At 39.3% G+C, this 13,175-nt stretch overlaps 1 protein-coding gene across 1 annotated transcript in view; it reads right to left on the bottom strand.

Annotated features, from left to right (window-relative positions):
- Positions 1 to 1,060: 1,060 nt before the first annotated feature.
- adra1aa (adrenoceptor alpha 1Aa) overlaps positions 1,061 to 13,175 on the bottom strand; it is a 32,924-nt gene continuing 20,809 nt past the window's right edge. The window contains exon 3 of the mRNA XM_062051199.1: positions 1,061 to 1,741. Coding sequence (XP_061907183.1) covers positions 1,224 to 1,741 — 518 coding nt within the window. The 3' untranslated portion in view covers positions 1,061 to 1,223. The remainder of the gene's footprint in view (positions 1,742 to 13,175) is intronic.

Here is a 13,175-nt window from a genome sequence, read left to right as displayed (position 1 = left end):
AACCAACAACGTGGATCCAACGTTGGACACCAACGTTGTCCCAAAGTCAGTTTTAAAGGACGTGTATGCATAATCAATGTTGTATCAATGTCCTCTGCCTGCTGGGATAGCGGTCATTTTTGTTGGTGACTGAGAGATTATCATCACACTTCAACATCTTTACCACTTTTCTAGGTCAGCATTTGTCTAATCCTGCAGATTAAGGTTAAACAAATATATACATGTAAAGCAGGAAGTCAGTGTGTTGCTAAATGTTCATATACTACATTTTAGGGGTGGGGGAAATAATCGATTTTTAAATGCATTGAAATTTAGACATGGACAATTTTAAAATCGATTAGTAAACGTCAATAATATTTATTGTAAATAAAGTAATGCAACAGTTTTAAAATTTGACTGACTGCAGCGAGCCACCTCACCAAGAGATCAGACCAGCTCCTTCATTTTAGAGCACTTATGTTCTAGTTTTGCACACATTTCCATTAATCTAATAAATGTAATGGGAATTAATTTCACTGTTTCCTATTACAAATGCAACGTTTTTTTGAAGTTGACAGTGATAAACACTTAATTATGAAACTAACATTTAAAAAAAAACTGTATCAATAAACATAAATTAAAGATGCATCAATAATCAAGTTTTAATCAAATTGTAGCTCCTGAATCGTAATCGTATTTGAATCGTGAGTTGCCCAAAGATTCCCACTTCTACTACATTACCCAGAAGGCTTAGCGCTGTAGACGGTAACAAGAACCAGGTCTGAGCTAAGCTGGAGGACATCATTTGTGCTGTTTGAGCAATAAAGAGTTGATATAATGTTACATGTTGTTGATTCTACTTTGTTTGCACAATAAATAAACACAAGTTTTGATTAAACAGTTGATGCGCGCGTTTGAGTGTCGCTCAGAGACAAATTAGATTGGGGAAAATGACGCTGATTGGCCAAATTGTGCATTGGACAAAGTTGCGAGGCCGTACATAATTCACGGGGATTCCTGGAGGGGTTGAATAATTTGTGAGAAGATGCAGAGATATGGACTCAAGTTTGGATGGGTTGTATTTTTAGTTTTTCATACCATGGGGATAGAAACTGAATACACATGTGTTGTCATGTGACATAGAAGTGTGGTGCCTTACATTATTCATCATGCAATTAAACAGTAATATATAACACGTGTGTATGACATGACCTTTTAAAGTCATGCCTGATGGACTACAGTGCTTATACAGGCTCCCCTTTATCCGACAAGGACAGTTGATGGATTTTAATGGTGGGAAGGACTGGAGGGGCCGGGGCAAAGTTTTCCTCCTGTGAGGGCCTCCCACCACTGCGGATGCAGCAGCAGGTCCGCCGGACACTTTTACTGCACAGCTTGGCCACTTTTCCCCCGGTGGGACCGTCCGATAAAACCCTCCACTCCCTACTGTCCCGGGAGGACGGGGTTCTGGAAAGGGCGACTGGGGAGGAGGGGCTGAGCCGACAGGATGCGCCCCCGTCGGCAAGGTTCAGAGTCAGGCACTGGTTGTGGCTTGGTGTTGGATTCAGGCCTAGATGATGATGATGATGCTGTCGGGGAGTGCCTCTCAGACATTTAACTGCCAGTAAACTCTGGAAGGCCTTCTTGAACTCTTGGTTGGAGCATGGGTAGATGATGGGGTTGATGCAGCTGTTGAAGTAGCCCAACCAGAAGGTGATCTTGAACACTGTGTCTGGTGGTCTGTAAGCGGGGAATATGGAGCCTGGAGGAACACAGCACGAGTCACAGCGTCACCAAACATTCTTAAAAAGCCTTTTGTAGACTTCCCAGCTTCCCAACTTGATTGTTTAAGTAGGTGTGGCAGTTTGGAATACATTGGGAACCCAACATTTTTACTTTTTTTTACTAAAACCAAAGCAGTTTTTCCTATCAGGAATAATTAACACCCCAAAAATATGAGCACAAAACACATTTTATAGAGAATAATTACAGTTTTAGATGTAAAAAACCAATGTAAATGACATGATATGTGCTGCAACCAATTACTATTTTGATAGTCGACTAGTCATCAACTATCTGAACGATTTATCAACTAATCGGATTATGACGCGTATTCAGAGCCTCTAATTGAACCATTGGCTTTAAATTCACCCTGAATATTTCTAGACGTGTGCCAACTAAAAAATATGACTACCGTATTTTTCGGACTATAAGTCACAGTTTTTTTCATAGTTTGGCCGGGGGTGCGACTAATACTCAGGAGCGACTTATGTGTGAAATTATTAACACATTACCGTAAAATATCAAATAATATTATTTATCTCATTCACGTAAGAGACTAGACGTATAACATTTCATGGGATTTAGCGATTAGGAGTGACAGATTGTTTGGTAAACGTATAGCATGTTCTATATGTTATAGTTATTTGAATGACTCTTACCATAATATGTTATGTTAACATACCAGGCACGTTTTCAGTTGGTTATTTATGCGTCATATAACGTACACTTATTCAGCCTGTTGTTCACAATTCTTTATTTATTTTAAATTGCCTTTCAAATGTCTATTCTTGGTGTTGGGTTTTATCAAATAAATTTCCCCCAAAAATGTGACTTATACCAGTGCGACTTATATATGTTTTTTTCCTTCTTTATTATGCATTTTCGGCCGGTGCGACTTATACTATGGAGCGCCTTATACTCTGAAAAGTACGGTACTTCATTCAGAAATATTAATTTATACTGTAACTACAGGGTTTTTCTTAGATAGCCAACATACCCGTGGTGGTGGGGGCGTGGTTTTTCCCATCATGCGCTCTAATGGATTTAAATGGGTGTCATTTAGAAATTTTTTATGGTGTTTAGACCAGGGAATATCGGACTGCCGATATTATCGGCCGATAAATGCTTTAAAATGTAATATCGGAAATTATCGGTATCGGTATCTGTTTCAAATAGTAACATTTTTGACTTTTTAAAACGCCGCTGTGTACACGGACGTAAGGAGAGATACAGAGCGCCAATAACCCTTAAAGGCACTTCCTTTGTGTGTCGGCCCAATCACATAATATCTACGGCTTTTCACACACACAAGTGAACGCAAGGCATACTTGTTCAACAGCCATACAGGTCACACTGAGGGTGGCCGTATAAACGATCTTTAACACTGTTACAAATATGCGCCACATTGTGAACCCACACCAAACAAGAATGACAAACATATTTCGGGAGAACATTGCACCGTAACACAACATAAACACAACAGAACAAATACCCAGAATCCCTTACAGTACTAACTCTTCCGGGACGCTACAATATGCACCCCCGCTACTTCCTTTAAGATTAATTTGAAAGCACTGTGTGATGCTTTTTTTGAACTCATGACGTCACGTGGGCCAAATTGAAGGGGCTGGTGCCGAATTTGGTCCGCGGGAAGTAGTTTGGATACCCCTGGAGTACAGGGATCATCAACCTCTATTTTACACTGTATTTGTAAAAAATTCATATGTAGCAAAAGCTATTAATATTGCCAATTAAAAAGAGAATATCCCAGACATCCATCTGTCAATCAGCCTGTCCGTCCATCTGTCAGCTATCCCAGGTCATTGGGGAGAAGCTTTCTTGTGAAATGCTTTTTTTTGGACGCGCTGCGGAAGATGTCAAACACTGGCTGGTGAAAAATGATATTGGAATACAGAGATAGATAGAAAAAAGGGAGAGAATAAGGCTTGGGAGCAAATGACTCGTGCCTCACAGTATAACTCCATCATTTATCCCCAGCTGGGCCGAAAAACTGCTGAATTGTTGTTGGTACCCTCGAAAGTTGTCTTTTTGGAGTGAAAGGAGTCATGAAGCGTCAAAATGTGTGCAAGCAGTTGGCCTCACTTGAGTTTTGTCTGTGCAACAACATGTCCGTGATGAAGAACAGAAGCAGAAGAAATGTGTATCATGTGTAATAGCAGCAAGTCTTGTGTACATGTGTACGCATAGAATACAGTGCATTACATTTTAAAGTCACCTTTTTATACTTCCTGCTGCCTAACTTCTACTGACTTTCATACTGTGGTGCAGTGAAGTACACACCACCAATAATACCCCGACTGAAGTGCAATAAACCTCCATCAAAGTCCATATGTGCAATAAACCCCCTCCTCCTTCGGTGCTAAAACGATCTCCTTGCTGTATGCACATGCCACATATTTTGACATTGTATTATAAATTTTACTGTAAGATTTACTGTTATTGTTTTTTTACGTAAATGTATAGAGTGCTGGGCATTACATTTGTTGTTTCCCGAAGCTATAACAACCATACACAGTATCTCACAGAATTTAGTAAACTTCTTACATTTCACTAACAATGTTTAACCCCATAATGGGTTATTTTGCTTGAAAGCCTTTTGGCCGCACACAGAGTTACACAGTGCGCTTGAACGCCTCATCATGTGAACAGAGCATGGACATCGCAGGGAGCACAGTAGTTATTAGATCCTGCTTCTACACAAAGAAAGGAGTCAGACATTGAGTTGTTGATTGTTCTGTGTGCACTCTATGAACAAATATACCACACACACACACACACACACACACACACACACACAATAAAGATGATTTAAAGCTTCCTTGGCATTGGGCTAAAAAATGTTGGCCTCAGGCCTAAAGCCTACTTCATGTAAAGTAACATTTTATATATTTATATATACATGCAAACATACATATATGTGTAAATATTATATTACTACAATGGATATATAATAATAATTAATATACTTGGATCTTTCTGTGTGGAGTTTGCATGTTCTCCCCGTGACTGTGTGGGTTCCCTCTGGGTACTCTGGCTTCCTCCCACCTCCAAAGACATGCACCTGGGGATAGGTTGATTGGCAACACTAAATTGGCCCTAGTGTGTGAATGTGAGTGTCAATGTTCTTCTCAACTGTCTATGTGATGTCAAGGCTTGGTTAGCCCAGAATTTTTTAATAATGAATGAGGGAAAAACGGAAATTTCAGTTTTTGGTCCGGCCCTCACTGACTTGGGACCATTGCAAAATCATGTGCGTCCCAAAGTCACCAGCCTTGGCGTCACTATAGACAGCGATTTTAAATTTGACAAACAAGTCAATGGCGTTTTAAAATCGTGTTTTTATCATCTTCGTCTTTTAGCAAAGGTAAAACCATTTTTATCTTTTAACCTTTTTGAACAAGTCGTGCATGCTTTTATTTCAAGTCGCCTAGACTACTGCAATGCACTTTATGCTGGCATTAGCCAAAAAACTCTCTCCCGGTTGCAGTTAGTCCAGAACGCGGCAGCACGACTTTTAACAGGGGCCAGGAAACGTGAGCATATAACCCCAATTCTTCGGAGTTTGCACTGGCTCCCTGTTCATTTTAGAATTGATTTTAAATCCTTGCTGTTTGTTTTTAAAGCTTTACATGGACTGGCACCTCAGTATATCTCGGACCTCATCCAAATTTACACTCCTGCGCGCGCTCTGAGGTCCGAGAGCCAGCTCCAGCTCGTGGTGCCCAGGACGAGACTTAAAACCAGGGGAGACAGGGCCTTCTCTGTGGTCGGCCCTAAGCTCTGGAACACTCTGCCCCTCCATGTTCAAACTGCTCCCACAGTGGAGTGTTTTAAGTCTCGTCTAAAGACCCACTTTTATTCTTTGGCTTTTAACACTACGTGAGTTGTGTGGTCTTCTGTCCTCTGTTGTCCTGTGTGGTTAGGGTTAGGGTTATAAATTTTGATGTCTATTTTACTGTTTTAATTGGTTTCACCCTTTAAAATCGTTTTTAATCATATTTATTTTTTATATTGTCTCTGTATTGGTTTTCTATTCATTTATTCTTTGTTTTTATTCAGTCATTGGTGTAGCATAATATTGTTTTTAATATTGTTTTTAATATAGTTTTTAATATTGTTTTTAATATTGTTTTTAACATGGCTGTGCAGCACTTTGGAAACATTCTTGTTGTGTAAATGTGCTATATAAATAAAGTGGATTGGATTGGATTGAATGTTGTCTGTCTATCTGTGTTGGCCCTGCGATGAGGTGGCGACTTGTCCAGGGTGTACCCCGCCTTCCGCCCGAATGTAGCTGAAAAAGGCTCCAGCACCCCCCGCGACCCGAAAGGGATAAGCGGTAGAAAATGGATGGATGGATGGATGGATATTAAGAGTATGTGAAAGTTTGACTCTTATAGCTTGTTTACTAACGGGACGACATCCTTAAAGTTTTGTAATTAATCAGAAATACCAAGCAGCTAAAATGCACAAAACATGGATCAGTGTGGAGTGTTCTGCAATTTTCCCATCATGCATTGTAACGGATTTAAATGGGTGTAATTTAGATTTTTTTATGGTGCGTGGACGATTTTTATATTGTCCACAAAGTTCAGTGAGCAGGTTGTGTTATGTGTGACCATGTGTGTTGACTTTTTGTGTTGGTTGCATTTTTTTTGTGCCATGACTAGGGAAGGTTGTTTGGATTGGGTCATATAAGTGAATTCTGTGCAATCTTCACTTTGGCGCACAATTCATGTTTGCTGACCTGATTTACTCACATTGTCCACAAGATGGCGGCAAACGTCCAGCAATCAGATATCAGAAATTAATTTGAGAACACTGAGGGCCAAATTCCCTGTTAAAGGCCTACTGAAATGATTTTTTTTATTTAAACGGTGATAGCAGATCCATTCTATGTGTCATACTTGATAATTTTGCGATATTGCCATATTTTTGATGAAAAGATTTAGTAGAGAACAACGACGATAAAGGTCGCAACTTTTGGTCGCTGATAAAAAAAAGCCTTGCCTTTACCGGAAGTACCGTGACGTCACCGGAGGAAGGACCCCTCACATTTTACCATTGTTTACAATGCAGTGAGAGAGATTCGGACCGAGAAAGCGACGATTACTCCATTAATTTGAGCGAGGATGAAAGATTCGTGGATGAGGAAAGTGAGAGTGAAGGACTAGAGAGGTAGTGCAGGACGTATCTTTTTTCGCTCCGACCGTAACTTAGGTACAAGGGTTCATTGGATTCCACTCTTTCTCCTTTTTCTATTGTGGATCACGGATTTGTATTTTAAACCACCTCGGATACTATATCCTCTTGAAAATGAGAGTCGAGAACGCGAAATGGACATTCACAGTGACTTTTATCTCCACGACAATAAATCGGCGAAGCTCTTTAGCTACTGAGCTAACGTGATAGCATCGGGCTCAAATGCAGATAGAAACAACATAAATAAATCCCTGACTGGAAGGATAGACAGAAGATCAACAATACTATTAAACCATGTACATGTAACTACACGGTTAATAATTCCCAGCCTGGCAAAGCTTAACAATGCTGTTGCTAACGACGCCATTGAAGTTAACTTAGCAACCGGACCTCACAGAGCTATGATAAAAACATTAGCGCTCCACCTACGCCAGCCCTCATCTGCTCATCAACACCCGTGCTCACCTGCGGTCCAGCGATCAACGGAAGGACGAAGGACTTCACCCGATCATCCGTGTGGTTGGCGGCTAGCGTTGGCTAGCGCGTCTGCTATCCAAGTAAGTCCTCCTGGTTGTGTTGCTACAGCCAGCCGCTAATACACCGATCCCACCTACAACTTTCTTCTTTGCAGTCTTCATTGTTCATTAAACAAATTGCAAAAGATTCACCAACACAGATGTCCAGAATACTGTGGAATTTTGAGATGAAAACAGAGCTTTTTTGTATTGGATTCAATGGGGTACCAATACTTCCGGTTCAACGATTGACGTCACGCGCATACGTCATCATATATAGACGTTTTCAACCGGAAGTTTAGCGGGAAATTTAAAATTGCACTTTATAAGTTAACCCGGCCGTATTGGCATGTGTTGCAATGTTAAGATTTCATCATTGATATATAAACTATCAGACTGCGTGGTCGGTAGTAGTGGATTTCAGTAGGCCTTTAAACTTATGAGGTCTTTCGGGCCAAACTGAAGGCGCCGTCGGGACGCAGGTTGGACACCCCTGATCTGTATTGTGTCCAAACTACCAGATATTCGGCGAAGTCACTGACCCAAGGATGCTTTTTTTGAGCCCTCGATTTTGTGAAAGGTTACACAGGCAAACGGACTAGATTTGTTACACAATCTTTGGTCATACAATAACGAATACCAATTTTAAAAAACTTGTGAAAAAAGTGGATCGAATAAAAACAAAAGTACCACTGTAAATTAAAATTTAACAGGGTCTACTCATTGTTTATGTAAAAAAAGAACTCATGCTAGCGATCATTTTTAAAATCGGGATTAATAACAGTTTAAACGTGCAACTACGTTTGGTATTTTAGACGGTAGAAAGTGCAGCTAGCCCATACTTGCCAACCCTCCCGTTTTTAGCGGGAAAATCCCGGTATTCAGCGCCTCTCCCGACAACCTCCCGGCAGAGATTTTCTCCCGACAAACTCCCGGTATTCAGCCGGAGCTGGAGGCCACGCCCCCTCCAGCTCAATGCGGACCTGAGACTGAGTGGGGACAGCCTGTTCTCACGTCCGCTTTCCCACAATATAAAAAGCTTGCCTGCCCAATGAACGGAGAAGTTAAACAGGACAATACTGCCATCTAATGGATAGCCACTGGAACAATGAAATTCAAGTATTTTTTCTTCTTCTATGTAAATAAAATATATATATATATATATATATATATATATATATATATATATATATATATATATATATATATATATATATATGAAATATATATGAAATATATATGAAATACTCGAGTTGGTGAATTCTAGCTGTAAATAACCACGCCCCCAACCACCACCCCCACCCCCGACCAAGACCCCCCACCCCCCACCCCCCTACCCCCCACCTCCCGATATTGGAGGTCTCAAGGTTGGCAAGTATGAGCTAGCCAAAACTACCATTTAAAAAGTATTTCTATGGATGTTTTCTACATAAACAAATAGAATGGATTGAAAAAGAGGCTCAGGGAAAACCGGAACCAGATTTTCTGTGATATGTTTGTTTTCATTGTGAACAAATGAAATGGATTGGATAATGACCATATCTCCACCTTCACATTATGAAGTAAATGGACATTGACAAATTTATAATCATATTTAAGTAAAAAACAAAAGGTTATGTTATTGTTTATTTAAACTCATATTGTAGCCACTGGAGCCCCCATAAAATGGGCCTAGCGACTCCACCCCCCACATTTCAGCAACCGTTTTCTTTTAAAGGTTATGTTCTCAAGAGACGATCCTATATACAATAAACTAGACATAGACCGATATGGTTTTTTCAGGGCCGGTACCGATTATCAGTAGTCAAGGAGGACGATAACCGATATTTGGAACCGAAAATTTCTCATGCAAGGCAAAAGAGATAGTACTTTTGCAGTGGTTAATACTATCTATCTATAACTAATCACTAATTGTATTTGCTGATTTAGTTCTGTTGTAGTTATAAATAAATAAATAAACAATAAAAAAGGCTGATACCGACATACTTGAAAAATGCCGAATATGTGCGCCGATAATCTGTCTATCCCCACAATAAACTTATATATTCTTTAGAGTAGTTAGTGTAAAGCTTGTATAGCAGTACAGATTTAGACTATGTCCACGCAAACACTAACACTCCCATTTCCTCCACTTTAGTGTTAAAAAAAAAAGCCGCTGTTCAAATAAAAACCTTCAGCTGCTGTGCTTTTTGGCCCCTTGGTCAGCATTATAACGCCTCTGCTTATCAATATAGTCAGATGTTAAATGTAGAATGACGCACATTATCTTTAAAATCAGGGCTGACTCACACAGAGCCCCGGAGACAACATGAATGTGTGTGTGTGTGTGTGTTTTTTAATCACCTGTCCCTATCAAAAGTCATGCGTGTCAGCATCTTCCACTGCATGAAATGAAAAAAGCTCCTGTAAATTAATAACAGAATTACTCGTGCTTTGTTAATAAATGAGTCTAGTGTGAAATAGACTATTTAAAGGATAAGATGCTGGTGAAGTTACAATTAGATGGCTTGCTATGTTTTCTTACAATCCTTTAGCGATGAACAAGTGGATATGTGATTATTCTCATTGTAATGTTAGGTACAGCTGCACAATATAATGACATCCACCACAAGAGCTGTGTCCTCAGTTTCCCCTAACAAAGATAATAATGACCAATTATAACTTCCGTTGTAAAGCCTTAAAATATTGTTGTGTTTTGCATAGGTGTAGAACTGCACTGTATCATGCTGATACCACATTGTCAAGCAGCAAAGCTGCTGTATGTCATTTTTAAACAAAAACCATAAGGATCCAACAGCCCCCAAAACGTCTCAGAAAAACGATGACTGTAATAAAATGTTCTTTTATTTAAAACCATTGCTCAATTTTTGCGCTTAACAATACATAGAAAATGCTTTGACTTGATTTCGGAAGCAAGACCAGAACAACTGTTGGCGCGAAGAGAACAGTTTTGAGAGTGATGCTTTTCATCATAAATATGAGCATATTAAGGCACTCAAAATGGTAAAGTGTTGTAACTGAGGGTTTGATTAGATGTACAGGAAGAATAGAAGTGTGATAGGAACTCGAGAGGTCCTTTTTTAAAGTCAACAGTTTCTTTTCTGGTTCAAACAAGGCCACCGTCAAGAGCTCTCTCTTTTCCCCACCTGTTTTTAAGCCGCAATATATACCAATGCGAAATATTTTGTTTATTCACATACCTTAATTGTTTCCATATGGGGCCTGTCACACGGCAGTAAAACGGATGATCAAACAAAACAAAAGTCATTGTCATGGACCCACTCATAGACATCTTATAAGTAGACGCAGCATTGGCTGCTGTGACGCAAGAAATTCGGCCGCCATCTTGAAGTGGTGATGAGGAGCCGGCGAGCAGCCTAAACTGACACTTGACAGGTAGAAAACAAAGATGCCGGGCTGGTGTTCAGCGTTTTCCTGCTCAAATGAGCGGACTGTTGAAAATAGGAATCGGGGGATTACTTTTCACAAGTAAGATTTAACATGAACTATTGGTTGTATTTTGTGAAAAGAATATTACCACAAAGTTGAGAAGGAGCAAAGATCTTCATTAGTACTGAAATCGTAGCCGCTAGCAAACAAGAGTAGAATTGCTTGTCAATGAAATTAATTAAATTTAAAAATGTCATACTTAAATAACATAAAGTTGAAATAAATGATTGTGACACCTAAAACAAAATTCACCAGCCGCCACTGATTATGATGCATTCTCATTTTAGGCAAAGTATAAGACAATACTTTCTTAACAGTATAATTGTAACCAGGAATAAGTCTTCAAGTAACAATATTCAAATACTAACATTGTTGGGCAATGTTAGTATTTGACAGAATTTGTTTTTATTCTGAATCCAATGAAACAGTTTGATGGTTTTAGCTGATATAAAGACTTTCAGGTGTTTATATACTGTATGTTTATGTTTAAGTATTTGGCAGACACTTTTATCCAAAGTGACATACATAAAAAAATACATATAAAACAATCACTGTAAACATGATAATTTAAGGGAAGAATGTAATACAAAATGTCAATACAAAGTGTCAAGACAGAATAAACTCTCTGCTGCTGCAGCAACAGAGATACAGTCTATAGGTCCCTAAGATATATAGATATCTAATGTATTCATACATTGTTTATGTAGGATATACGCATGTATATATAACCATATATAACCATATTGTTTCTTGAACTTAAAAATAGCTGACCGTTTTTTCCCCCTTCTCTGGGCCGTCTGGTCACTTATAGCATAAGAATATTCTATTACTGTTAAGCAAACTATGAATAATAAAACACGCCAAAACATGTGTCCTTTATCATAGCTACACGTATGACAAAAAAACGCATGAAAATTAGTGGTATTCAGTGAGGTAAGATGAATTAAATGCGCTGACAGTTCATTGCTCTTGCCAAATGAATTGCACTGAGTGAAGCGGATCACCACTCCAAGATGGCGGCCCCGCGTCTCGTCAGCGGCAGTAGGCAGTAGCGGTCGATGCTGCGTCTACTTATAAGATGTCTATGGACCCACTAGCTGCGGAAGCTAGCTCTCCAATCAGCTAAACAGACTCAATAACTCCACGGTGAGGTTTTGTTGAATTTATGAAACAATACAAAAAGAATGCCATTGTAAGTTTAATATTATTAACACAGACTCTCGTAAATGTGTTAGCATAGTAGTTAATGCTAACAACGCTAACTTGATTACATTACGATAGCACGTACAAATTTGCATGAAAACACTAGCAGACATCACACATGGGATGGTTTAGTTAGTATAATTTGTTTTAGTTATACTGTAAAACTTACAAATTTTGCTCGGAGTGATGAATGAAGAATCCTTTCGAGCAAAAACGCTATGGACAAATACTTCCGGTTCAAGGAACGAAAGAGGAAATACATTTTCAACCCGCAGCACCTGCAGTGAGTGACCCTTTTCAAAAAATGGTACCAAAGCACAAAGGAAAACACCTTTTCAGTGTCTCTGTCGGTGTTCTATTAAAAATATGTTAAGTACAAAACATTATGGCCGTTAGCGAAGAAGCAATCGGGTCCAAAGTGTGGGAAAAAAGTAGCGGCTTATAGTCTGGAAAATACGTTTTTTTTAATAGCACCAGGACCAAGAAGTCTTAAAGGAAGTTAGGAATGTATTTTTTAAATTTATTTTAACCAGTTGAAGGACAGGCATTAGAAAATGGATGGATGGAAAATCTGAATAAAAACCTGATATGTTTGCTATTTTTATCTAGGACTGCAGTTGATTAAGAGACTTGAGCTAAAAAAGTAGTAACAAAAATGAATGCAAAAATGTTTAACACACTTTTAAATCCCATGTGCACTTTTTCATTCTGGCTCGACTTCACTGGGCGAAAATCATTTCCCAATGTATCATTCATGTCTGAAAGAATTTGAAACAAAAATATTTAAATTAGACGTATAGAAAAACACTTTTGGGAAAAAATCATTACCTTTGGAGTAAGTTACTCCAAAGGTAATTAATGACCGGGCCTACCGGGCCCAGGCCCAGGGGGACAGAGGCCCCAAGGGGCCAGGCCAACTTGGCCCCGCGGCCGCGACCCAAGCAAAACTACTTTTGCAAAAATAATAATCTTAAGCCCCAAGGGGCCAGGCCAACTTGGCCCCGCGGCCATGATCCATAGAGG

Source organism: Entelurus aequoreus, linkage group LG06 (assembly GCF_033978785.1).
Source record: "Entelurus aequoreus isolate RoL-2023_Sb linkage group LG06, RoL_Eaeq_v1.1, whole genome shotgun sequence".
Taxonomy (NCBI): domain Eukaryota; kingdom Metazoa; phylum Chordata; class Actinopteri; order Syngnathiformes; family Syngnathidae; genus Entelurus; species Entelurus aequoreus.
This window is presented reverse-complemented; position numbering and strand designations above follow the sequence as displayed.